General features: G+C 65.8%; 11 protein-coding genes across 11 annotated transcripts; 7 read left to right on the top strand and 4 right to left on the bottom strand.

Moving 5' to 3' along the window:
• Positions 1-52: 52 nt before the first annotated feature.
• MICPUN_88940 (predicted protein) lies at positions 53-1774 on the top strand (the record flags this gene model as incomplete). Its single annotated transcript, XM_002506752.1, has 1 exon — positions 53-1774. The coding sequence occupies one exon, from the start codon at positions 53-55 to the stop codon at positions 1772-1774; it is 1722 nt and encodes a 573-aa protein (XP_002506798.1).
• Positions 1775-1864: 90 nt separating this feature from the next.
• On the bottom strand, positions 1865-3907 carry MICPUN_64667 (predicted protein; the record flags this gene model as incomplete). Its single annotated transcript, XM_002506600.1, has 1 exon — positions 1865-3907. The coding sequence occupies one exon, from the start codon at positions 3905-3907 to the stop codon at positions 1865-1867; it is 2043 nt and encodes a 680-aa protein (XP_002506646.1).
• Positions 3908-4874: 967 nt separating this feature from the next.
• Positions 4875-5329, top strand: MICPUN_74639 (predicted protein; the record flags this gene model as incomplete). The annotated part of the gene is made up of 2 exons (XM_002506751.1): positions 4875-4918; positions 5068-5329. Coding segments are annotated over 2 exons (306 nt in total), but the record flags the coding sequence as incomplete, so codon positions are not given.
• Positions 5330-5794: 465 nt separating this feature from the next.
• MICPUN_109612 (hypothetical protein) lies at positions 5795-6938 on the bottom strand. The gene has a single exon (XM_002506599.1). It carries the CDS (start codon positions 6770-6772, stop codon positions 5999-6001), a length of 774 nt encoding a protein of 257 aa, XP_002506645.1. The 5' UTR covers positions 6773-6938; the 3' UTR covers positions 5795-5998.
• Positions 6939-9629: 2691 nt separating this feature from the next.
• Positions 9630-11804, bottom strand: MICPUN_104488 (hypothetical protein; the record flags this gene model as incomplete). The annotated part of the gene is made up of 1 exon (XM_002506598.1): positions 9630-11804. The coding sequence occupies one exon, from the start codon at positions 11802-11804 to the stop codon at positions 9630-9632; it is 2175 nt and encodes a 724-aa protein (XP_002506644.1).
• A 201-nt stretch (positions 11805-12005) lies between these two features.
• Positions 12006-13204, top strand: MICPUN_109611 (predicted protein). Its single transcript, XM_002506750.1, has one exon. The coding sequence runs from the start codon at positions 12265-12267 to the stop codon at positions 12973-12975; it is 711 nt and encodes a 236-aa protein (XP_002506796.1). The 5' UTR covers positions 12006-12264; the 3' UTR covers positions 12976-13204.
• A 1169-nt stretch (positions 13205-14373) lies between these two features.
• MICPUN_113307 (hypothetical protein) lies at positions 14374-16740 on the top strand (the record flags this gene model as incomplete). Its single annotated transcript, XM_002506749.1, has 1 exon — positions 14374-16740. The coding sequence occupies one exon, from the start codon at positions 14374-14376 to the stop codon at positions 16738-16740; it is 2367 nt and encodes a 788-aa protein (XP_002506795.1).
• A 231-nt stretch (positions 16741-16971) lies between these two features.
• MICPUN_109610 (predicted protein) lies at positions 16972-17918 on the top strand. Its single transcript, XM_002506748.1, has one exon. The coding sequence runs from the start codon at positions 16993-16995 to the stop codon at positions 17749-17751; it is 759 nt and encodes a 252-aa protein (XP_002506794.1). The 5' UTR covers positions 16972-16992; the 3' UTR covers positions 17752-17918.
• Positions 17919-19175: 1257 nt separating this feature from the next.
• Positions 19176-20780, top strand: MICPUN_113608 (Phosphate:Na+ symporter; the record flags this gene model as incomplete). Its single annotated transcript, XM_002506747.1, has 1 exon — positions 19176-20780. The coding sequence occupies one exon, from the start codon at positions 19176-19178 to the stop codon at positions 20778-20780; it is 1605 nt and encodes a 534-aa protein (XP_002506793.1).
• A 304-nt stretch (positions 20781-21084) lies between these two features.
• Positions 21085-22305, top strand: MICPUN_113304 (predicted protein; the record flags this gene model as incomplete). Its single annotated transcript, XM_002506746.1, has 1 exon — positions 21085-22305. One exon carries the CDS (start codon positions 21085-21087, stop codon positions 22303-22305), a length of 1221 nt encoding a protein of 406 aa, XP_002506792.1.
• Positions 22306-22414: 109 nt separating this feature from the next.
• Positions 22415-25381, bottom strand: MICPUN_64658 (nad-k like protein; the record flags this gene model as incomplete). The annotated part of the gene is made up of 1 exon (XM_002506597.1): positions 22415-25381. The coding sequence occupies one exon, from the start codon at positions 25379-25381 to the stop codon at positions 22415-22417; it is 2967 nt and encodes a 988-aa protein (XP_002506643.1).
• Between the last annotated feature and the right edge of the window lie 18 nt (positions 25382-25399).

Genomic DNA, 25399 nt, shown 5'->3' with positions numbered 1-25399 from the left:
ATTCACATCGTGGCTCGCGCCCGGGGCTTCCACCATGGCCTCCTCCGTCGCGATGCCCGCGCCCACGCGCTTCACCCGCGCGCCCCGACGTGCGCACCCCGGCTCCCGGCCCGCCGAACGCGGCGCACGAGTCGCGCGCCGCGCGGTCGAGGAGCCCAAGACGCGCGGAGGAGACTCGGCGCCCGGCAGAATCTACCGCGGCGCGCTGTTTCCCGGCGTGGAGGTGCCCGAGGCGGGCGCGGACGTCTGGCGCGGCATCAGCCGCGTGTTCCCATGGGGCAACGGCGCGCCCGTCACCGAGGGCGTGTTGGGCGATCTCCTCAAGGAAGAGGTCCGCGCCGCGCCCCTCTTCGTCCCGCTTTACGACTACTACCGCCAGTACGGCGGCGTGTACAATCTCGGCGCGGGGCCCAAGTGGTTCGTCGTGGTGTCCGACCCCGTCGTCGTGCGCCACATGTTCAAGGACAACGCGGACGCCTTCTCGAAGGGCATCCTGACCGACATCATGGAGCCCATCATGGGCGACGGACTCATCCCCGCCCCAAAGGAGATCTGGGCCAAGCGAAGGCCCACGGTGGGTGCCGGTTTCCACGGCGCGTGGCTCAAGCACATGACGAACTTGTTCGGCGCATCCGCGACGAACCTGGCGGACAAGCTCGAACGAGAGTGGTGCGACAAAGACGTCGCCGTGAACCTCGAGGACGAACTCTACGCCATGGCGCTGGACGTCATCGGCAAGGCGGTGTTCAACTACGAGTTCGGCGCCCTACGCGAGGAGACGCCCCTCATCAAAGCCGTCTACCGCGTGCTCCGAGAGTCGGAACATCGGAGCACGTTTCCGTTGCAGTACTGGAACATCCCGGGCGCCATGGACGTAGTCCCGCGTCAGAAGCAGTTTAAAGAGGACATCGCGGCGATCAACGCGGAGCTCTCTAAACTCATCGCCGACGCGCTCGCCGATCGCAACGAGACGGACTTGGCGGAGATGGAGTCGAGGGACTACGCTAATGTGGAAGATGCCTCGCTGTTGCGCTTCCTCGTGGACGTAAGGGGCGAGACGGTTTCTTCCACGCAGCTCAGGGACGACCTGATGACGATGCTCATCGCGGGACACGAGACCACCGCGGCGGTGCTGACGTGGACGATGTACCTCCTCGCCACGCACCCGGAGGAGGCGGAGTTGGCGAGGGCGGAGGTGGACGCGATCGTGGCCGATCCAAGCGGGGTACCCACCGTGGAGGAAATTCGCAAGCTGGAACGGACTCGGCTGTGTTTGGCGGAGGGCATGAGGATGTACCCGGCGCCGCCCATCTTGATCCGACGCGCGCTGGAGGACGTGACGCTCCCGGCGGGCGGGATGGGCCGGGAAATCACGCTGAAGAAGGGCACCGACTGTTTCGTCGCGGTGTGGAACCTGCACCGGTCGCCGGACCTGTGGGATCGACCGGACGTGTTCGACCCTGCACGGTTCAAGCGCGAGTTTAAGAACCCCAAGATCGAGGGATGGAACGGTCTCTCGCCCGAGCTCGTCACCGGTCTGTACCCCAACGAGCAGAGCACGGATTTCGCGTACGTGCCCTTCGGCGGCGGCCAAAGGCGGTGCGCCGGGGACATGTTCGCGATGATGGAGGCGACGGTTGCTCTGAGCGTGCTTTTGAAAAGGTTTGAGTTTGAGCTCGGGTGCGATGAAAGCGAGGTGGAGATGATCACGGGCGCGACGATTCACACCAAGGCTGGCATGCCCGTGAAGCTCAGGAGCAGGTCCGCGAAGTAGGTAGGTCCGGTCTAGCTAGTACGTGGACTCTTTCATTAAAAAGCGCTCTCTTGATTCGACGACGTAAACTCGTGAAACTCCCCAAAGGAGTCAGTGATGCGCGTGCATCTCGGGGAACGCCTCGTGCACCGCCTCCTCCGCCGCGCGCGCCATCGCCGGGTCCCCGCTTCCCACCATCGCGTCGTGCAGCACCCGCGACAGCCGGTAGTACCTCGCGATCTCCGCCTCGTAACGCTCAATATAACGCTCGTCCAACCCGGCGTCCCAACCGGCGTTCCAACCGGGCCGTCCACCCGGGCCGTCCCGTCGCGACGCCCCGTCGTTCACCCACGTGAACGCCCCGTCCTCGTCGGGGAGGTCGTCGCTGGCCTGCATGGACGGCGCGCGGCTCGTGTCCGGCTCGCTGCGTATCGTGCCCAGGTCGGTGCCCGAGCCCAACCGATTGCCGTTCGCGTACGCGTTCCCCCCGACGACTCCGTGTATGCCGTTTATTCCGTTCGTCAGACCCCCGGCTCCTCCGTGTACGTTGCCCCCATGTACGCCCCCCCGCTCCGCGGCCATCGCGACGCGTCCCTCGCGCCGCCTCATCGCCAGCGCCCTCAGCCGTTCCGTCGCGTCCCCGCCGCCCTGCGCCGCCCCAGCCCTGAACGCCGCCATCGCGTCCCGCAGGTCGCCCCGCATCATCGCGGCGCTGCCGGCGCCCGCGTACGCGTCCACCACCCCCAAACGCGCCGCCTCCAGGTACAACGCGCCGGCGCGTTCGAGATCCCGTCCCCCGGCTACCCCCCTGCCTTCCTCGTAGCACAGCGCGAGGTTGCTGCACGCCGCGGCGTGGCCTCGCGACCTCGCGCGGTGGAACAGCGCCGCAGCCTCCGCGGCGTCGCCTTCCGGGTCGCTCGTGTGTTTGTGTCCGGCGTCGTGTCCGGCGTCGACGCTCCCCGCGATTCCGAGGTAGAGGAGCGCCCCGAGGTTATTCTCCCCCTCCGCGCACCCCTCGTCCGCAGCCTCCCGGTACAGCGCCGCGGCTGCCGCCGGATCCGGTTTATCCCGTCCCCACCCCTGCTCGATCATCCGACCTAAGCGGCACTTCGCGAGTACGTGGCCCGCGTCCGCCGCGACTCGGTAACATCGCTCGGCGCCGGCGAACTTGGCGTGAGCGGCTTGCACGTCTCCCAGCCGCTTGAGCTCGCGTCCCTCGCCCTCGCGTTGCGTCCCGAGCGCGAACGTCGCGTCCACGGCGTGGTTCGCCCCGCCCCGCGGCGGCCGCAGCACGATCTCGCGCCTGCCGTGATCGAGTGCGTGGTTTCCGCCATCGTCCCCCGATGATGACGCGTTTGTGAGCGTTACGCCGCCGGGTCCATTAACGCGGTGGTCGGACCGCGCGTGTCCCTTGTCACCGACGCAGCCGGGTCGGACGGCGTCGAAGCCCGGCGATCGCGCGTGCCGAAGGCCGTCGTCCGCGTGCGACACGACGTCGCCAGCGCCCGTGGGTCCGCCGTTGGCGTAGTGGTACGGCGCGTGCGTGGCGACGGATTCGGAGCACGCGACTCTCACCTCGTCTGTATCGTCGTCGTCGAGATGGACGTCGTCATCCTTCGCGCCGCCGGCGCCGCCCGCGTTGTTAGCACCGACGGGTTTGTCCGGCGCCCCCGTCGTCCGGCGGATCCTCGGGCGCGACACCACGCATCGCAGTCTGCACCCCAGGTCGTCCTCCGTGACCACGTACCGGGGCCCCCGCGCGCCCGGGATGGACTCCGGGACCCCCCCCGGCGCCGCGCGCTGCCACTGGTACGCGCATCGCTGCGCGCCCGCGCCGACGACGACGAGGCACTCGCCGCACCACGTCTCGCCCGCGATCAACGGCCCGGTCCCGTCGTCCGGCGTGCCCCACCAGTCCCGTCCGCCCCCCGTTTCGCCGGCAGCGGCAATCTCGGCGAGCAGCGACCGCGGCGGCGACGGCGGGCACTCCCCGCGAGACGCGTACGGCTGGTCGGCTAAGAATCGCATGAGCACGCGCTCCTTCTCGCCGCCGATGGGGAGGATGGGGTTGTACCCCGGGTCCGGGGTTGGGAGGGGATGGCGCGACCGAGGTAGGACCCGCGACGGGTGGTGGGGCGCGAACCCGGTCGCCATGGCGGTCGACGCCGGCGCGACCGCGTGAATGAATTGGGGCGGGTCCACATTCTTCCGGCGGGTTGTGAGACGCATGGGCTGCCTGCGAGTCTGGAGCGACGGTTCGTCTACCCTTTTCTCGGGGGGTCAAACCCCGCCGCGCCCCCGCCCGTCCCAACACCTTCCGAGGAGCATGCCGATATATTGGCGTCCCAACGTGGGTCGGATATCCCCGCCGGCGAGCCCGCCCGAGGACTGGGTCATCGGCCTGGGCACCGACAGCGACGACGACGACGACGACGACGACGACGAAGACATGGCCCCGGCCGTCAACCCCGTCAGATCTGACGGCGATGTGTGCGATGCCGTGGAAGGCGACGCTCCCGAGGCCGCGAGGAAGCAGGGCGGGTGGGTCGGAAAGAACAAGAGGAACACCGAGAGGAAGAAAGGGGGCTGGCAATCGGGAACCCCGCGGGAAGTCGACGACGATCGTGCCGGCGGCGGCGGGAAGAAAGCGTCGAACGAACGCGGAGTCAAAAGGAGTCGAGGAATCTTCACGCACCTCCCCCGCACCGAGAACGAGGCCCTTTCCGGCTTGATCCATCTCGTCGAGACGAAGCGCTACAGGTTTCTCATGGTCATGATGACCCACGCGGCGTCCTGTCGGGACTCGACGAGTTGTGCCGTGTGGAAGTGCGACTCGGCGAAGAGGCACCTGCGCCACGCCCTCGGATGCGCGAACCCGGCGTGCGCAGATCGCATCTGCCCCCACGTCAAGTTCCTGCTTCACCACCGCCGCGAGTGCGCCGACGGCGACGGATGCTGCGTGTGCGCCGCGGCGCGCGAGCGGGAAAAGATGGAGATGGAGATCATCGGCGACGGCGACGGCGACGACGACGAGGAGAGGGCAAAGAAGAAGGAGGGCGAGAAGGGAACGAGGGAGGTACCCCAAAAGCGATACCTCAAGACCAAGGGCGGCGGGCTCAAGATCAAGGGACTCTGGACCCCGGAGGAGGACGCGCATCTCCTGAGGTGAGCAGATTTCCGAGCCCGGAAAACGAAAGGACAACTCCCCTCCTCCTCCCCGAAAGCTGCCCTCAATTTTCCCGTCTCCGTCGTCGACCAAACCCCCGCTCACCTCGCCCGTTCCCCTCCCCGGCCCCGAAACCCCAACCCCGCAGGCTCGTCGAGGAGCACGGCACCAAGGAGTGGTCCAAGATCGCGCGCCTTCTCCACATGCGCGATGGCAAGCAGTGCCGGGAGCACTGGCACAACCACCTCCAGCCCGACATCAAGCGAGGGCCGTGGACGGAGGAGGAGGAACGCGCTCTCATCGCCGTGCACGAGAAGCTCGGCAACCGCTGGGTCGACATCGCCGCCGAGATCCCCGGACGGACGGACAACGCAGTCAAGAACCACTGGAACGCCACCAAAAAACGCCGGGACGTTCCGGTGCGCATCCCGGGATCGTCGCTCGTGCTGCGCGAGTACCTCCTCCGCAAGGCGCTGGGCGACGAGGAAGCCTGCGTCGTCGCCGACCCGCCGCCCCACCTCGAGCCGCACATCAACTCCAATATCGGCGTGAGCAAGATCATACTGCCACGCGACAGCCCGAGCGTCGCGGCGAGGAGGCCGTCGCTCAGCTGGAACCGACCGCCGACCGCGGACGACGACTGGAAACGGCCCGGAGACGAATGAAAAGCCGAGCCCGTCGAAACCCACGACGACGAGGAGAGGGCAAAGAAGGAGGGCGAGAAGGGAGGGTGGCGGAGATGCCTCAACTGCGGCCGGCAGAAGACGCCGCAGTGGCGCGTGGGACCCGAGGGACCCAAGACTCTGTGCAACGCGTGCGGCGTGAGGTTTCGAAAGCAACTCCCCCTTCCCGGAACGTGACGTCGTCTAACTTTTACACTCGTGAATCTGTTTTTGATGGTACAAGAATCAAAATGTTGGTACAACACGCGTCGGCGAGCGCGGCGGCGAATTCACCGCCGCGCTCGCCGTCCAATCGTACATCGTCTCGCCTCCTCCGAGATTCCCCCCGCGAGATTTGCCCTGGAAAGACGTCGCCCCTCACTCGCTGGCGCTCTCCTTTCACTCGGCGCTCACCTTTCACTTGGCGCTCTCCTTGTCGGCGCTCTTCCTCCCCTTCCTCCTCGCCGTCCCGTACTTGGCCTCGAGCCACAGCACGCGCTGGAGGAGCTCCGGGGGCGTCTCCGCCTTGCGCCGCGACTGCTGCGGGAGCGACGCCAGCTGCAGGAGGTTGCGCCACTTATCCTTGAGGTCCATGGCGGTTCGGCGCTCCAGGGACTCGAGGCCGAGCTTCTTGATGACGGTCCACCTGCAACCCGCGCACGACTCCACGCCGTCCACCAGCGCCTTGGACTCGGTGAGGGTCCACGGCGAGTGGTGCTTGGACCTGCGCGCGCCCTTGCTCGCGGGCATTGACGCCTCCGAAGCGTTTGTCGCGTCGTCGTCGTCCATTCCCCTACCCGGGGAGGATTCCCTGCCGCCGCCCCCGCCACGGGTTCGCCCTTCTGCGTTTTCACCCTTCTGCGCGGCGAGCTCCCGCACCCTGGCGAGCAAGGCGGGCGGCATCTCCGTCGCCTCGCGTCGCTTGTACAGCACGGGGAGCATCGCGATGCGGAGGAGGTTGCGCCACTTATCCTTGAGGTCGACGGCGCTCCTCGACTCGAGCGCCGCGGCGACCCCGTCTTGCTCCAGAGACTTGATATCCGCCCACTGCCCGCGGCCGTAGTGGCCGACGCCCGTCACGAGCGCCTCAACCTCGGGTAGGGTCCACGGGCGGTGCACCTTCTGACGACCGCCGCCGCGCGACGGGAGCATCCGGCGCTTCGCCGCGGCGGCTGACGCGGCGGTGTACATAGCCGTCTTGGGTACGATTCGTTCGCCGTCCAGACTATCCGCCACCGACGGTGGGGGCGGGTTGGCGACGATATTGGAGGTGTTTTGCTTGCCCCTCTTGGGCGCCCGCTCGGCGTCGTCCGGTGAGCCGCCCCTTGGGCGCTTCTTGGGCGCGAGTGAGGAGCCGGTCCTGCGAGCGGCGGCGCCCCTGGCCGTCTTGGTGACGGCGGCTACAGCCGCGGACGCCGCGGCTTTGACCGTGGCGGGGCTCGCGCCCTTCTCGATGGAGGGCGAGTCCGCGGGTCCCATCATGAGCATGCTCAGGAGGGTATCCGCCGCGGCCATCCCCGCGCCCGGGGACCCGATGAGAAGCTCCGCCGCCGACTGCACCGTGCCCACCAGGTGCGGCGGGGGCGTAGCGGTGGCGGGTCGCCCGGATTCGGCGAGCACAGCCGCGGTGAGGTGCGGGGGCAGCGGGAGGGGTGGCCTCCCGGGCTTGGGCGCGTGGATGAGCGCGGGTGCCTGGGTGTCGTCCAGGTTGAGCGCGATGCCGCCCCTGTGCGGCTCGGGTTTGACGAGCCCCGGCGACTCCTCGCGGCGGGGCTTGACGTTTTCCGTTAAAGTTTTCGGCAACCCGAGGACCCTCGGGTGATGAGGGGCCGTCTTCGTCGTCTTCGCCGCCTCCGCAGCCTCGAAGCGCTGGCAGAACGAGTCGTTGACCACCCTCGCGCGGTTAGATCGTCGGCCGGTGGCGTGCGCGGCGAGCCACGGGCGAGGTGAGGCCACAGCCGGGTCGGGGGCCCGAGGGGATTGAGCCGCATTTGTCAATGATCGGTGATGGTCGGCGTCCTCGTCGGAGCTGCCGTGGGAGTCCCGCGCGAGTCTCGCGACGCCCCCGGCGCTGTTCTCGGGGGTGGGTCGACCGATCGGGATCGACTTATCGAGGAGGCTCTGCGTCGGCGCGGGGCGGGGACGGGGAGAACGGAAAGGTCAGCGCCGTAATCTTCCAAATATGTTTTGGCGGGGAAAAGGATCGCGCCGCGACTCGTGATTGGCCGGGTCTAACCCGCGCGAAGGAATGTTCCCTCAGGGTTGAGGGTTTTTTGGGTGCCACTTGGCTGGAAGCGACCGAGTGTTATCGTCGTGTATCTCGATCGAGCGGTCGAGACGCGGCGCGGGACGGCGCGGCGCGGTGGATCGCATCGGCGTGGGTCTCACCTTGGCCGCGGCGAGCTGCGCTTGCGCGAGCGCGATGACATCGGTGTTGCCGACTGCGTTTGATCGATCGCGGACGAGGGAATAATGTTAGCCGGATATTCGAAGGGACATCGGAGGGTCGAACGTTTGAAACTCGAGGGGTGGCCCGAGGGTCGCGGGCGGTCGGGTAAAGACCGGTCGTGCGTCGGAGTTTGACCGGGCGAGCGCGGCGAACGCCCCGCGGACGTGTCGTGCACGTCTCGAACCTCGCTTCCGTCGGGTCGATCCGTCGAAAAAATGGTCGCGCGCGCGCCGAGGGGCGCGTCCGCGGCGTCCCCCACTCGCGGGTCGGTATTTTCGAGGGAACAAATTGGGAAACTCACCGTGCGAGGGCACCGCCGGAAGCTGGGTCACGGCCTGCGGAGGAGGGCGGGGAAGGGACTTTGGTCAATACGAACGGCTCGCGAGTGACCCGTGGGAAACCCCGCGCGGCTGTTCGCGCATCGGCGGCGGTCGTGCGGTCGCGAGGGACGCACCGACATCGTCCGCGGCTCTTCGTTGCCCGCGGGTTGTTTGAGGTGAGGGTTCGGGTACCCGGTCGACACCTGCGTGACCATGCGCCGTCTCCGCGAGGTTCGTTCCGATGGTTCCGGCGACACGGACGCGCGAGAACTTGGGTCCGAGTGGTGAGGCGGGGGCTCCTATCGACGTTCGAGAAATTCCGACTCCGCGTGCGTCGCGTCGCCGTCGGTTCCGCGCGCGAGAGAATATGAAATTTCCGCGGGTAAACTGGTTGCTTTTTGTCCACAACACCTCGAGCGGGGATTTAGACTGAATACGCTGTGCGAGCGACGGCGGATGTGCCAGGTCATTTCGAATGTTGGATTCGCAAAGAGTGGGAACCTGGAAAAATATCTGGTTTTGCGCGCCACTTGGCAAATCGGATTTGGTCCAAAGTCTGACTGGTTCTCATACGCGTGTGTCAGGGCGGTTCGGTGGATTCGGTCTCGTGTCCATTTCGTGTCCTATCTGGCGACGCTTCGTGATTGGCGGAAACCGAAAAAAGCTGAACTTTTCCCGGACTCCCATTCGTCGCGTACGGGCAATTCTAATCGACAATTCCATCGTCGCCACTCACTGCTCGGCACACCTCCAATTCCCTTTTCCCTATCGGCAATCGCCCAGCGTGGCGAGATCGCGGATAGGCTTTGGTCTCTCGGTGACTCACAACACAAAGGGTCGCGCGAGGGTTGAGTTTGACCGAGGTTGATGTTGACCGAGGCTCGAGCTCCTCGCGAGCTAAAACGCCGCATGTCCACGGAAAAACGCTGCGCCGCGGACGGGGACGGACCCGCGCCGCGGCCGTCCCACGCGGGCGATACGCCCGCGGCGGTGCCGGACGGGTCCCCCGCGTCGTCACCCGCGCCGACGCCGTGGCGACGCGGCGCGGGTCCCGACGCCCCGGCACCCCCCCCGCGCCCCGGGCGTCGAGGAGGAGACGAAGACGACGCGGGGGAGGATCGCAGGGAGTTGGAGGCGCGCGAGGGGGGACGGGGGCGGGCGGGGGGATGCCGCTCGAGGAGTAGAAGGGGTAAATGGTCTCTCCCGTTGAACGTCTGCGCTCCGCGCGCGATCCCGCCCGGATTCGAACCCGGGACGTCCCACGCCCCCACCAACTCGCCTACCTCCGACCCCGACCCCCGCCGCGTCCCCCCCGGCCGCCTCGCTGATTGGGCAGGAGCCCGCCCATGCCGCGCTTCTTCTGCTTCTTCTTATCCGCGCCGCCGCCCTGCACCCACGCGTCCTCAGCGGCGCCCCCCGCGCCGTCCCTCAACTCCCGCTCCCGCGTCTTCGAGCGATCCCTCTGCGACCGCGACGACGGGTCGAACACGAGCTCCTTGTTCCCGCCCGTCCGGGTCCTTCGCCCCGAGCCGTCGCCGCCCTCGAGCGCCACGCGCCGGGCGAGGGGTAGGTCGCTCGGGGGCGCGCGCCTCCCTTCCCTGAACGCCGCCGCGTGTCTCTCGTCCTTGACGGTGTACATCTTGACCCCGTCCGACCCGGACTTTCGCGCGCGGGGCCCGGGCTCGCGCTCGCGCTCGGGCTCGTCCTCGTCGTCGTCGTCGTCGTCGTCGTCGTCGTCGAGTTCCCCCGGACTGTCCTCCGCGACGGCGCCCTCGTCGTCGTCCTCGTCGTCCTCGTCGTCTAGGTCGAAGTGCTCCTCCAGCATCTCCTCGCGCTCCCGCTTGGACAGCTTGGGCGCGTTTGGGTGCAACACCCTGTACGCGTCGTCGTCCTCGTCAACCTCAAAGTCGGCGTCCTCGAACATTCGCGCAAAGCGGTCGTCCTTGAGGATGGCGCCCGCGCCCTCGTCCTCGTCGTCGGTGTCCTCGTGGGTGTCCGCGCCTGGCCCCTTCTTTCGCCCCTTTCGTTTCCTGTCCGCGGACGTCTCCCCCTTCTCCAACCTCGCAACCAACGCCGCGTTCACCTTGGGAGCCTTGCGCTTGACCACGATGCGGGTCGCCAGCTCCTGCGCGAGTTTCTCATCCACCTTCTTCTGCTTGTACTCCTCGTAGGAGAAGGGCTCGGCGATGGCCTTCGCCTTGCCGTACAGCCGGTTGTCGACGAAGAACCCGTGCATGTACGCGCGCAGCATGTTGGTGCCGATGAGGTTATCCATCCCGAGACGCGTGAGCTCCTCTCGGGTGACAAACTTGTAGTCGTCGTAAATCGAGGGCGCCGCCTCCTCCTCCATCTCCTCCGTGATGTTCTCGAGGAAGGAGCACCAACTCGGAGCCGCGCCGAGCGAGGGCGCGAAGTGCACCCCCAGACGTTTGGTCTCCATCGCGGTCACGATCAAACCCGTGCCGTCCCAGACGCACACGTCGTTGATCTCATCCCCGGGCTCGATGCTAGTGTACGCCTTCCCCGTGTCGGGCTCCCACACTCGCACCACCCGCGTGTCCGCGCTGATGATGCGTCTGTGCCCGTCGTTCGCGACGTGCCACCGCGCGTCCACCATCTTGAAGCCGTTCATGTGATCCTTCGTGAACAGCGGCCGGGACGAGCGTAGGTCGTACAGGCGCACCTTACCTTCGGAGTCGCCCGTCGCCAATCGCATCCCGCTCGGCTCGAAACGAACCGACGTGACGCCGTCGCCGGAACCCTCCGCCCCGCCCGCGCACACCCTCAGCCCACCGCCGAGCCGCGCGCGCGAACGCAGGTCGAAGCATTCCACGGTGCCGTTCTCGGTGCCGCACGCCAACAGGCCGTGGGTTTGAGACACGCGAGCGCAGTTGATCCCGGTGGCGTCCGTCTCGAGGGGAGATAAAAACCGGCCTTGCTCCAGGTTGAGGCGGTACACCTCGTGGGTGGAGCCGACGACGACGAGGTCGCCGGTGTGCTCCGCGTACGCGATGGCGCGGCCCTGTCGCGGGAACCTGGTCTTGTAGTAGTTGCCGAACTTGGCGTGGAACACGACGCTGCGGTCGGCGCACAGGAAGGCCATCTTGGAGTAGTCGTCGCTGAGGATGTCAAAGTCGACAACCTCGGCGTCGAGGTGCCGCTCGAACTTCATGGACAGCTGGGACAGGTCGTACACCTTGACCTGCGGCGGGTGAATCCCCGTCACGGCGAGGAAGTTCCCGTCCCCCGACAGTCGCACCCGCGACGACGCGGTGGAGAACTCGAGGTCCTGCACCAGCTCGATGCGGCGCTGGTAGTCCGCATCCTTCCGGAGCTTGCGCTTGTTGGTCTCGGAGAGCCACTTGGGGACCTGCTTGCCCCCGGTGACCTGATAGACCTTGACGCCGTTGGGGGCGCTGACCCTCAGGCCGCTGAAGGTGTCGTCGTCCCCCATCGCGCCGTCGTTCTGCGCCGAACGCCGACGACCACCGCCGCCGCTTTTTCTTGAAGCTCCGGGCGAAAACGATGTGGTGAACCGACCGCGAGTGTTCGGTCGGACAAAACACACGGGTGGGGAAAACAGACCCCCGTTTCTCGGTTCAATGAACTCGTCTCCAGGTGAACATCCCGCCTCGCGTGAAACCACCATTCGTCACCGCGCCCGATCTCTCCCCCCGGAGGCACCGAGCGTCGCACCGGCACACGTCGTTCACTTCGTTCGAACGTCGCGTCTTCCCAGCTGTTGCATCGCGAGCGCCTCGCACCGCCCCTTCGCCTCCAAAGCCCCCCCCCACGGGCGTTCCCGCGAGGTCTCACCCTAGGTCCCCCCAACCCCCCCCACACACGCGGGGCCGCGCGGTGCGTCTAGTCACGCTCCACCCTCCACCCTCCGTCGACCGAACGCGCGACCCGCCATGGCCGTCGCGTCCGCGTCGCTCACGCTGCGGGGCGCCGACTTCGCGGCGGGTTCACTCGCGATGAGGTCGTCCGCGCCCCGCGCCGCGCCCCGCGCCGCGCGCGCTCGTCGCGTCGTGACCCGCGCGCAGGGTAACCTTCGCCCGTACACCCTCCGCAAGGGCGACACGCTGGAGACGATCGCGCAGAAGCGCTCGATGAAGGTGGACGAGATCAGGAAGATCAACTCCAAGCTGTCCAGCGGCGCGGAGGCAAAGGTCGGGGACACCATCCTGCTCCCCGCGGGAAAGCTCTCGGCGCGCGATAAGGACATCATCGACGGCATCACCAAGATCAACCAGCCCCGCATTTACCCCACGCGCAAGGGCGAGAGCATCATGGACATCATCGAGCCCCGAGGGATCGCGTTCGAGGACGTCAAGAAGCTCAACCCGGGGGTGAACCTCGGCACGTTCACCAACGGCGAGAAGCTCAAGCTGCCGCCGGGAAAGTACACGGTTCGGGAGAAGGAGATGCTGCAGGGGTGCGGCATCCTCCCGCCCGAGAGCGTCAACCCCCTGCAGTTCCTCTTCACCAAAAACGCGCTCTACCTGCTCGCGGGCGTGGCGGGCTCGGGGCTGTACGCCTTCTACTTCGCGGCGTGCGTGCGGTACCAGAAGTACGGGATCAAGCTCTGGGGGAACGATCTTCCGCCAATCAGCGACGATTGATGGGGACGAGATCGGTCCGAGCATGGACACGGCTGTGTACGTCGCGAAGATGGACACAGCTGTGTACGTCGCCCGTCGCCCGCGAAGATGGACACAGCTGTGCCGTCGGGGGACGCGGGGGTACGAAACGCGACGAGGCGCGGCGCGGGGTTTGGGGCAAACCCCCGCCATCCGTCGCCCGGGTTGTAAACGATTAGCCGTAGGGTTGTTCAAAACGCGAATTAGCCTTTTCTCCTCGTCGCGCGCACCAACCTCGCCCCGCGTCAAAGTCCGTGTGGTGGAGCTCGTCGATGTGGACCATTTTTTTTTTAGGTCGGTTTTGAATGAACCACAAGGACGGGCGCGGGGCTCGCCGGGGCGATGAGCTCCGACGAGGACGAGGGGGACGGGCGTCGGTACAACCGCTACGAGTCCGACGATGAGGGCGACGTCGAGGGAACCTATGACGAGGACGCGTGGAACGACTCGAGGAAGCGCCGGAGGGGACAGACAAAGGAGCAGGCCATCTACGGGATCTTCGGCGACGACGAAGACGACGGGGACGACCGCGACGATCGCGGCGCGCCCGTGGACTACACGGCCCCCGTGAACTTCAAGAGCGCGGGCGGTACCGGAGGAGGCGGTGCCGGTCTCGGGGCCGGTAAAGAGCCCGAGGACATGTTCGCCGCCGACGACGAGGACGCGCCGCCGACCGCGGGATTGGGCGCGAGGGGGGGCATCGGAAGCAGCGCCGGGCTCGGGTCGTTCGCGTCCCAGGGCGGCGCGGGGCTGGGCTTCGGGGGCTTCTCCAAGGGTAACACGATCACCTCGACGGTGGAGAACGACGAGGAGGAGGCGAGGACGACGCGCGGAGGGCTGGGCTCCGCCGGGCTGGGCTTCGGCTCTGCCGGGCTGGGCTTCGGCGGCGGGGGCCTCGGCTTCGCGCCCGCGAGCGGCGGCGACGGCGGGGAAGACGGACCGGCCGCGGGCGCGCTCAACCCCATGGACGTCGACGAACACGACAGCGACGACGAGGATCTCCTGCCCAGCACGTTCGGACAGAGGTGCGCACCACCCATCCGCCCGACTTTTTCCCCGACCTTCTTCGAACCCGACCGACACGGCAGGACCGATACGCCCAGGGCAGCCGAGCCGTGGCCCCTGCGGTCACTAACTTTATCCTGCGACAGCACACGCCACGCCTGCCCGCGTACCGGCCCGGCGACTCGCCAAGTGCAATGCGCGCCATCGGGTTATCGGGTAGCGCGACATCGCATCCGCCGTCGACTCGTCCCCCGAGACTCGTTCGTTCGTTTACGATGACGAACCGTAAATGTCGTCGTTTGTCGTTTGAACCCCACCTAAAACTCACTCTCGCCGTACCTCTCCCAATACGTATTTGACTATTACGACAGGGTCATGCAGAACGCGGCGCAGCGTCGCAAGGAGGCGGACGAGGCGCGGCTCAAGAAGAAGGAGGAGCTCATGGAACGACAGCGAGAACGCGGGAGCCGACGGGGCGAGAGCGGAGGGCGGCCGTGGGAGAACGCGAAACCCGACCCGAAGCTGGGCGAGTTCGAAAAGCACACTAAGGGCATCGGCATGAAGCTACTGGAGAAGATGGGGTACAAGAAGGGCATGGGCCTGGGCAAGGATGGCAAGGGAATGGCGGCGCCGATGGAGACCCAGATGAGGCCCAAGAACATGGGCATGGGCTTCAAGGGCTTCAAGGAGGCTGGGCAGCTCAACAACAAAGACGGCTCGGACGACGACGACGACGACGCGGCTCGGACCGGGAACACGAACAAGGCCGCCGAGAAGATCGCCGCGGAGAACGCTAAGGCCAAGCGGGAGAAGGACGCGAGGGAGAAGGAGATGTGGAAGCGTCGCAACGAGCTCAAGCGCGAGCGGCGAGAGTACAGAACGGCGGAGGAGGTTCTGGCGGAGCAGGAACGCGCGGATCTCGAAGCGTCGGGGATCGGAACCCGTACCGACGGAGGACCCGCGAGCCGCACGCCGGCACCCGCGAAGATGACGGTCATCGACATGCGCGGGAGCCAGGCGCACGTCGTCACGGACCTGCGCAACCTCCGCGGGGACGTCGGCACAAATGGGGGAGCGGCGGCGGATGACGACGAGGAGATTGCCTTCCCGGAGCTTCAGCACAACCTGCGTCTCATCGTCGACCTCGCCGAGGCGGAGATTCAGGCGGTGGACGCCAAGATACGGCACGAGAAGGACACCAACGTGTTGCTGCGAAGGGAAGCGGATCGGCTCAGGGCGGACGCGGACGAAGCCGAGCGGGCGGCGGATTCGCTCGACCGAATCCTTCGTCTGGCGGAGAAGTGCGAGGTTTCCGCCCAATCGCGCGGTGCCACGTTGGAAGATCTGGCCACCATGTACTCGGACATGAAGGCGTCGCACCCCGACGAGTACGTCAGACACGGCGTACAAAGGCTGGCGGTTGCCCACGCGCACCCGCTCGTCGCGGATTTGTTTCGCGAACCGTACGATCCCCTGACGGAACCGACGCGCGGGACTTTGACGCTTAAACGATGGAAAGAACTCCTCGACGGGGACCACGGAACAAACGACATGTTCGGACATAACGTGGACGACGACGCGATGTTCGTGCTGTTGGCTGAGGCGGTGATTCAGCCGCTGCGACGGGCGGTGACGACGGGGTGGGACGCAAAGTCGCCGGAGCCGCTTCTCCGTTGGTTCGACGAGTGGCATCCCGCGGTCCTATCGGCGGGCGCGATCGAGGAGCTTCAGGTCAAGTGCGTGCTGCCCAAGCTGCAGAGGGCGGTGGAGGCGTGGAACCCGCTCAAGGACCCGGTGCCGATACACGCGTGGCTCCACCCGTGGCTGCCCTCGCTCGGCAATGCCATGGCGTCGCTCTGGGCGCCCATCCGACACAAGCTCACCAACGCGCTCGCCGCGTGGCACCCGTCCGACCAATCCGCGCTCGGGCTGCTCGCCCCGTGGCGCACCGTCTTTGACGTGAGGGACTGGGACGCCCTCCTGGTTCGATCGATCCTGCCCAAGCTCCAGTACGCGCTATCCGAGGTGAAAATAGACGGCGTCAATCGCGCGGCGCAGGTTTTGGAACCCCTTGGTTGGGTGCTCGCGTGGGAAGGGTGCGTGCCCGCGGGTCGCATGACGCAACTCCTGGAAAGCGGGTTTTTTCCCAAGTTCCACGCCGCGCTTCACGCCTACCTCGCCGCGCCGGGGGTGGACCTGGAGGAGGTGACGCGGTGGTACCTCGAGTGGAAGGGCTCGTTTAGCGAGGATCTGTTGGCGCACGAGCGCGTTCGTCGGCAGCTCAACGCGGCGCTGGACGTCATGAACGCGGCCACCACCGGCGACGGTACGCACGTACGACGCGGATCGTCCCCCGTGAGCGAGCGGGCGCGCGAGGGCGGCGACGACGCGGCGAAAGGGGCTGCGAACGGGGCTGGTGGCGGCGCGAAAGGGGCGAGGTTGAAAGGGGATGCGAAAACGTCGAAAGGGGCCGGCGTTGACGACGACCCCGGGGCGGACACGATGAGCCTGCGGGAGGCGGTGGAGGCGTTCGCGCAGGCTAACGACCTGACGTTCATGCCCAAACCCGGTCGGCAGCACGAGAGCCTTCAGGTGTACTCTTTCGGCTCGGTGTCCGTGGTGGTGGACAGCGCGGGTGAGATGTTACGCGCGAAGATTGGCGACCGGTGGGCTCCGGTGAGCCTGGACACGCTCCTGGCGGCGCACAAGGAGAGAGCGCGGGCGAAGTCGAAGACGTTCTGATCCGTATACGCCACGTGGCGTCTCGGGGATGCTCGCAAACGTTGAAAGGACGCGTAGAAGACGGCGCGCGCGGGGTGAGACCGGAAGATACGGGAGGTGCCACTTGGCATTAAAACGGACGGACGCGAGCCGTTGCGCCAATTTTGCCAACGGCAACAATGGACGAAAACAGCCCCAAAACGCGTATCCAAACGCCACGTAGATCCGCGCTCTCGCATACCTTCCGCACCACAAACGCATCCAACCACCGTCATGTCCTTCGCGATCTCCTCCTCCATCAACGCCGCCGCGCTCTCCGCGCGCCGCGCCGCCTCCGGCTCCGACAACGTCCGCGCGCGCGCGTTCGTTCGCGCGCAGCCCAAGAAGTCCGTTAAGGCTTTCTCGATCTGCGCCGACGATGCTTTCGCCGCTCGCGTCCGCGCGGCCATGGCGGCCGTCGGAGGTCCCCCTCCCACCCCAAAGGCGGAGATCCCGCAGATGAAGAAGGCGGGCGCCCCCGTGCCCCCTCCTCCCGCGCCCAAGGCGGCTGCGCCCGCGCCCCCTCCCCCGGCTCCCAAGGCTGCCGCCCCCGCCAACGACTTCTCCTGGGATCCCGCCCCCCGCGGCGCCCCCGCGGCCCCCGCGGCCCCCGCGGCGCGCAAGCAGGCCGTCGACCTCGAGAACATCGACCCCGACTTCGCCCCCAAGGCGACCACCAACTCCGGCTACTCCGCCCCCGCGCCCGCCGCGCCCACGCACAGGGCCGCCCCCACGAGCAACGTCGTGTCCTTCGGCGCCCGCAAGCAGGCGGTGGACCTCGAGAACATCGACCCCGACTTCGCCCCGAAGAGGCAGACCGTCGGCGCCGGTGCGGCCCCCGCGGCCGCGACCTACGGCTCCAGCGCCGCCTCCTCCTACGGCTCCTCCTACGGCGGCGGCTCGAAGCCCACCAAGGTGGAGAGGCGCGGCGGCGTCACCTACGATCCCGACCAGTTCGACGCCGAGAACACCGTCAGGTTCGGCAGGAGATAAAAAAACATTTGCCGCGGTGTACATCGTGTTCGGAGAGTGACGGGGGCACGAACAGGACACGGGGGTCGATGCGCGGGTGGTCGTGTGCCGCCGCGACGCTCCCCACGCGCGCCGTTCGTGCATAGTGTAGGGTGTACTGGTTTGTATGATGCCAAAAGAAAAAATTTTGCAAGTAAAAGTCACCAAACCCGTGGTTGTGTTTGCCGTTGAGTTTGGCTATTTCTCTCGACGCCGTAACCACTGAGCCATAGGGCAAAAGGGAGCAAAAACCTTCCACCACAGGGGATTCCCGGGCGATTCCTCAGCCTAGTACTAATCCTGCCCAACCATGCTTAAGTTCGATGTTCTGATGGGTATCGCTGTATTCAGGGTGGTATGAGCGGAAGATACCTGGTGAGAGGCTCTCCACAATATATACCCGGTGTGGAAGCAACGCGTCGCGGCTTATGGGTCCAACATAGCGCCTTAAAATCGTCAAACAAGGAAAAGACCCGTGAAACGTATGGGCATAAAGGGAATGATTGGTGATTTGTGAATCACTTCCAACGTGTGACTTGTTTGCCAGTACACGACGAAACGAAATGGTTCGTCGAGACGGGTTAAAATTTGAAAAGAAGCGACTGCGGGTTCCTTTCCAAGAGGTGCAAGAAATTGAAAATTTCGCAGAAAGAAACCGCGTCGACTTGTGGCATTTCGATGTGCAACTTTTACCCGAAGTGTCTTACGCTCCAAAATCCGAGCCGCGTGAGAAACGCGTGCGCAGACATGCGGGCATTTAGTCTGAGGCTGAGGAGTGTTTGCCTTTGCAAAAGGAATCTTTTCCAAAAGGAATATTTTTTGACGGCGGCAGAAGAAGAAACGGGGGGCGGAACTGGCTTGGTAGTCTGGAGAAAGTGCAAAAACAGAAGGGAAAAAAATTGCGTCGCCTCTTCGCGCTGACGTTGTTTGACGCGTTTGCGGACGTTCTGCCCACAACAGACTATTATTCCTAAAGTTAGTTGGAGAAGCCTCACTTTTATCGAGGCGTCTCCACGCGCCGCGATGTCTTCCGACGCCATGATGCGCCACCTCCTCGGCTCCGACAAGAAGGTCGTTCACGACCCCGGGCCCAAGGGCGAGTCCGGCGAGGGCGACGCCGCCCTCGTCATGATTTTCCTCGTCATCGCCGCCGCGACCATCATCACAATCTACGGTGAGAGGAAAAACGCCACCCTCCGCGCGCCTTCTCGACGCGCACGTCGCCCGGAGCGCTGACCGATCCCCGAAAACTCGATTTCCGATTCGCAGAGAAGTTCTTCCGTAAGCACGAAGGCCTCGAAGTCGACGCCGGGGACTTCGTCGAGGACGCGAAGGACACCACGGACGCCAAGGCCAAGGCTGCCGAGGAGGGCGTCACCTTCACCCAGGTGGCGCTCACGAACGAGATGACCGCCGAGGAGAAGGCCGATCAGGCCGCGCAGGCCAAGTGGCTCACTCCCTCCAACGACAATCCATACAAGAAGGCTGCTCTCACCCTCGCCGTCTTCTTCTGCCTCTGGGTGTTCCTCCTCACCCTCGGCATCATGGGCACCGGCTTCAAGCTCCTCGGAGGCAAGTCCTCTGCCAAGATGTTCGACGTTGCCGACAACCCGATCTCCGCGCTGATGATCGGCATCCTCGCCACCGTGCTCGTCCAGTCCTCGTCCACCACCACGTCCATCATCATCTCCCTCGTCGGAGCCGATGAGCTCTCCGTCAAGACCGCCGTGTTCATGATCATGGGTGCCAACATCGGTACCTCCGTCACCAACACCATCGTCGCCATGGGCCACTTTGCCAACAAGGACGACCTCCGCCGCGGCTTCGCCGCCGCCACCGTGCACGACGTCTTCAACATGCTCTCCGTCCTCATCTTCCTTCCCCTCAACTGGATCTACCCCGTCTTCGAGAAGATGACCTACGAGATGGCCAAGAACCAGAAGACGTGCGAGGGCGACGACTGCAACGAGCAGCAGTTCCTCAAGCCGTACATCTCCCCGTACGAGAAGGGCGTCGCGGGGTACGATAAGAACGTGGCCAAGTACGTGTCCGGCAACTGGTGCGCGGGCGAGTGCGGCAAGAGTTACTCCACCGACGCCATGAAGAAAATCTCCGAGGAGGTGTGCGCCTCCTCCACGGACTGCTCCAACGTCCACAAGAACTACGAGTCCAACTGGATGTCCAAGGGATACCTCGCCAAGAAGCGCGCGCCCGCGTACATCGTCGGCACCGCCTCCGGTACCCCCGCCGAGTTCCACTACGACAAGCCCGCCGCCTGCTCCACCTCCACCAAGTTCTTCGACAACGACACCAACTTCACCAGCACCGTCGCGGGCTCCCTCACCGCCGGTACCTGCTACGAGGTGTGCGGCTCCAAGGTCAAGACGGGCCTCTGCGACAAGCGCCTCCTGAAGGGCGGCCTGCTCGACACCGAGTGGGAGATGACCGACAACGGCGCGGGTACCTTCCTCACCATCGTGTCTCTCGTCTCGCTCTGCTCTTGCCTCTTCTGCATCGTGTACATGCTCCAGATCATCGTCAAGGGCACAGCCGCGCGCATCCTCCGCAGGGTGGTCGGCTTCAACGGGTACCTCAACATCGCCATCGGCATGTTCATCACCATCATGGTGCAGTCCTCCTCCATCACAACCTCCACCCTCACCCCGCTCGCGGCCGTGGGTCTCATCAACCTCGAGGACATGCTCCCACTCACCCTCGGTGCCAACATCGGCACCTGCCTCACCGGCATCATGGCCGCCACCGTCGTCACCTCCAACCCGGTTCAGGCGTGGCAGGTTGCGCTGTGCCACCTCTTCTTCAACATCTTTGGCATCGTCCTCTGGTACCCCATCCCCCTTCTCCGCAAGATCCCCCTCGACGGCGCCAGGTTCCTCGGCAAGATGACCACCAACCCCAAGTGGGGTAAGGTCTTCCCCCTGGTGTACACCTTCGTCGTGTTCTTCATCATCCCCGGCATCGCGTACGGCATCACCGCCGCCGCGTCCGCCTAAAACTCATATTATCATTTTTTGTCCACGGGGTGAACGCGACAGTTCACCCATCGCGACCTTGCAAAGCCAGCGTCACCGGCGACAACGCACGGATGCGCATAACACCACGCGATCCGGATGTCCGCAGTTGACGCGAGCCGCTGTTTAGATCATAATCGAATAAGATATTCCTACCACCGTAACCAACACGACGAGACCTTTTTCTTCTCTTCTGTCACAGCTGTGAACAAGGAGTGAAACCCGAGTTTTTTGACTTCGTTCGACCCCGGGGCCGATCCAATACGACGGGCACGGACGCGCTCATATGGCTGACCCGCCGCTCGTGGGCTTGGACCCCGCGTTTGACGGCGTGCTTCGTCGCGATCCGCGGGACCCGACCCGATGCGAGTACTTCCAGGACCGCAACAAGCGTTGGCCCTTCCACTGCGACGATGACGGCTACGGATTGCTCTCCAGGCTGCTCGTCGTCGCGACGCCCGTGGTGGCGGCGACGCAGGCCAAAATCGAGTCGACTCACGGCCCATCCGCGCACCAGATCGTCACCGAGGGTCAGCAGATATACGCCAAGAAGCCCAACATGGGCCAGGAGGACGTCACGTGGTCGCAGCGCGAGTACGGGCATCTGGGTCTGCAGAAAGAGTACCTCAGGTACAAGTCCGTGCAGCGACTCACCGAGGCGTGGGCGTGCCTGCAGCGCGCCAGGAACGCCGGGGTGTTTGCGTCCTTGAGCGAGGGCCTTAACGACGGAGATAGGCAGACGCTGCGGTGGGCAAGTTTGGGGGGCGGACCCGGGTTCGAACTGCTCGCCGTGCGTTGGTTCTTCGAGCGCCATTACCCTTCGTACGACCTCGACCTCGTCTCGCTGGACCTGGAGGGCTCGTGGCGACCCTGCGCCGAGGGTCTGGGGCTGCGGTTCAACGAGTGGGACGTCAACGACGGCGACGGGCTCGAACGCGCCGCGGGGGGCCGCGTGGACTTTTCCATCGCGTCCTACGTCCTCAAGATGTACATGGCCAATGAGGGATGCGCCGGGTGGCTCGGCGCTAAGCTCAACGCGCTTCACGATCCGATGCGCGCGGTGCTGGTGGTGTCGAGGGACGAGAACCTGGAAGCGGCGTGCCGGCTGATGCGGGAGCACGGACGGGTCGTCGTGGTGCCGTTGATGGATCCGGCCGGGGGACGGGACGACAGGCAGCTCGCCTTTGTTCCCGCAGGGTTTAGGACACAAGCGGGCTCAAGCGTAATAAGAGCCGGCGCCGAGGAGCGGCTGACGTTTCCCAACGTGCCCTACGAGGAGCACAAGAAGAGACGGACGCAAAGAGACGGCGTCCACAGGAGAGGCGGAGGAGGCGGGGGTGGAAGAAGAGGCGGGGGGGGCGGCGGCGGCGGCGGAGGAGGAGGCGGCGGGCACTGGAACAGCCGGGGAAACGGCGGCGGGGGATGGAACCAGGCGGGCAGCCGCGGCGGTTTTAGCGGCGGAGGATCGTTTAGCGGGGGAGGCGGCGACAGGGGGGAACGGTGGTGAAACATCTTTGCTTTCGTCAACTGTCAACGTGGGTCTTCCTACCAAGTGTTGTAAAATGAATGTGAAAAATCGAAACTCAAACTCCCGCCCGCGTCAGGTGCGTTTTGTCTCACCTAGGCTTCACCGGGTTCTCCACCTCGTCGGCGTCGACGGATTGCGAAGCCGACATGTCCACCGAGATCGACCTCGGCTCGCTCAGCTTGCGAAGCTCTCGTTTCGCAGTCTCGTCCAGCGGCTGCTGCTCGTCGCGCTCGTTCCACCGCAAACATCGTCGGAGCGACGATATGAAATCGCCAGTCTGGTCCGCGTAGTTGACGGTTGGGACGGGAAACTGGGACATTCGGATAAACACCGAGTCGCCGGGCATCAGCTCCGCGCGCTCCTTTCCGTCGAAGCTCACCCACGCGCTCTGCCTCGCGTCGTCAGCCACCCTCAGCTCCACCTCGACCGAGTCGGGCAAGATCACGGGCCGGAAGGAGAGCGTGTGCGGGCAGATCGGGGTCATCAAAATGGCGGGCACGTTGGGGTGCACCATCGACCCGCCAGCGGAGACCGAGTACGCGGTGGACCCCGTCGCCGTCGCCAGCATGACGCCGTCAGCCTGGATGGTGGTGATGAGCTGACCGCGGTCGTACGCCTCGATCTTGGACAGGAACGGGGACGGGCCGCGGTCCACGAGAACCTCGTTGAGGATGGTGAACGTGTGCGAGGGCGTCCCGCCGCCGCCGTTTCGCTCCGAATCCCGCGCCTTGACCAAAGTGCACTCCAGCCGCATGCGCAGCGTGATCGGGATGCCGCCCTTGACGTTCGCAACCTTCTTCGTCCCCTTGCCCACGGATTGGAGCAGCGACTGAGCCATGCGCTCGGGCGGGTGGTTCGTGAGGAAGCCCATCGATCCGAGGTGGAAACCCAGCACGGGCGGAACCGGACCCTGGAACAGCTTGGACGCGTGGAGGATGACGCCGTCGCCGCCGAGGCAGACGATGAGGTCGAACGTGCCCCAGTCCTCCTTGGGTATCCGGCCCGTCATCTCGTCCACCTTGAGCGCCTCGCACGTGGAGTACACGTACTCGCGGATCTCCTCGGCGTGCTCGCTCTCGTCGTACGTTCCGGCAAAATCCCTCGGAGCCCTTCTGGAACCGTTCGCGCCTTCGTTCATCTCGCGAGCGTGTTCCCGCTCGATCCGCATCTCCTCCAGCACGCTCGCCTCGACGACAACCTGGAAGCCCATGGACAACATGGCGTGGGCAACCTCCACCAGGTTCTGCAGCAGCGCCGGGCCGAGCTTCTTGAGGATGAAGATCCGCTTGGGGGGCTTGCGCCACACCAGCACCAGCTGCTGGGTGGACGGGTGAGAAATCTTGAGCATGCGCTCCTCAATCTCCTCGCGCGTGCAAGTGAACCCGTCCGTGCGGATGACGTACATGTCGGGCGCCTGATCCAGGTCCGAGTGCTCCCCAATCGCCACGGGTTCGTCCGCCCGAACACCTCCGGACCCGGTCCCCTCGGGTCCGAAGGAAGTCGACGGGACCCGGTTCGCGGATACGTTGTCAAAGTCGTCCTCGTGGAACCCCGCGCCCTCGTAGAAGGATCCGCCCCGACTCGTCCTGGACTCGGATTTGTCGGCGGGTTGCTCGAAGACCGACTTGCCGTCGTCGCTGAGATCGACGGAGGCGGACGCCTCCACCACCCGGTATATCGGGTCCCCGCCCTTCCTCCGTCGCGACTCGCTCTCCTTCGCGACGTTCGCCAGCCGCGTCTCCGCCCGCTCCCGCCGGGTCCGCTCGGCAACCTTCTCGCGCTCCGCGGTCCACGCGTCCTCCTCCTCCCGCTTCATCTCCTCCGCCGTCTTTCGCTTCTGCACGAACCTGTCCGCGAACGAACGCACGAAAGCCTCCTGCGCGATGGAGCCAAAGTCGCAGTTGAGGGATTCCAGCGCGAGCGCCTCCTCGACGTCCATGCCGCGCGAGATGCGCCAGCAGCTCACCATGCTACCCGTGCGGCCGATGCCCGCCTTGCAGTGCACCAGCATGGGGCGTTTGGTCTCGTCGTTGGCGATCTCGATGAACCTCTCCACGGCCTCGAAGGACGGGGGTTCCATGTCCGTCACCGGGATGTGCACAACCTCCAGCTGCGACTCCACGTGACCCACCTTGCCCCCCTTGCCGTCGACGCCGCCGAGGGGCCGCGTCCACTGGTTATCCCGGTCCTCGAACCTCAGGTCGACGATCGTCTTGAAGCCCCGGGACACCATCCACGCCCTGCCCTCCGCGGTGGGCTGACCGCCTCGGTAGAACGCAACCTCGGGCGGCTCCGTGCGACACAACGCGTCGGCGCCGTCGAACGATCCGGACCGATCTGAACTGAAGGGATCGGGAAGCGCGTCGACTGAAAAGTCGAGGTGGACCGTCTGGAAGTTGGGTATGGCGGTGGCGTTGGGGGCGTCGTGCGCGCGCATCTGGGGATGGCACACGTCCAGGGACGCGGATCGTAGTGCCTCGAGCCTGTGCCTGATGCTCATGGTGCACGAACCTGGGCCGTGCTTCTCCAGCGTGAGCCTCAGCTCCCACAGCGCCGCTCGCAGGCGCCGGAGCTCTTTACGACGCAGCGCCATGTTGAACTTGCCAGCAGTCTCGGCCGCGTTCGCGGCGACCACCACCTCGGCCACCGCGGACGCCACGTCGCCGTAGCACTCCTCGATGCCGAACGGCGTCATGTCCACCACGCACTCCTCGTACATCCGATCGCCGAACGCCTTCTCCACCGCCGCCTCGAGCCTGTCCGCGAGCTCTGGCAACGTCTCGCCGGGGAACTGCTCCAGGGAGAGGCCCGGCGGGGCCTTGGCGTCACCGTTCTTCTTCTTGTTTGCGTCCGGAATGTTCCACGGGATGCCCTCGGCGTCGAGCGTGGCGCGCGAGACGTGCCCCGCCCGCCCATGCCGGCCGCGAGAGGCCGCGAGAGACCCGCCGAGCCGGCCCGCGGGGGTCGCGCGGACCACGCGACCGCCGGCGCGAGAGTCACCGCGGGGGGAACGACGGTCGACGCCGTACGTCCCGCAGACGGTCCGCGTCGCCATGACGCGCGCGCAGGCACT

The sequence above is a fragment of the Micromonas commoda genome, chromosome 16, assembly GCF_000090985.2.
Source record: "Micromonas commoda chromosome 16, complete sequence".
NCBI classification, from domain to species: Eukaryota; Viridiplantae; Chlorophyta; class Mamiellophyceae; order Mamiellales; family Mamiellaceae; genus Micromonas; species Micromonas commoda.
This window is presented reverse-complemented; position numbering and strand designations above follow the sequence as displayed.

Bases quoted from the DNA above. Each gene is read 5' to 3' on its own strand.
- MICPUN_109611 (XM_002506750.1), top strand. From the start codon at position 12,265: ATGGCCGTCGCGTCCGCGTCGCTCACGCTGCGGGGCGCCGACTTCGCG.
- MICPUN_109612 (XM_002506599.1), bottom strand. From the start codon at position 6,772: ATGTACACCGCCGCGTCAGCCGCCGCGGCGAAGCGCCGGATGCTCCCG.
- MICPUN_109610 (XM_002506748.1), top strand. From the start codon at position 16,993: ATGTCCTTCGCGATCTCCTCCTCCATCAACGCCGCCGCGCTCTCCGCG.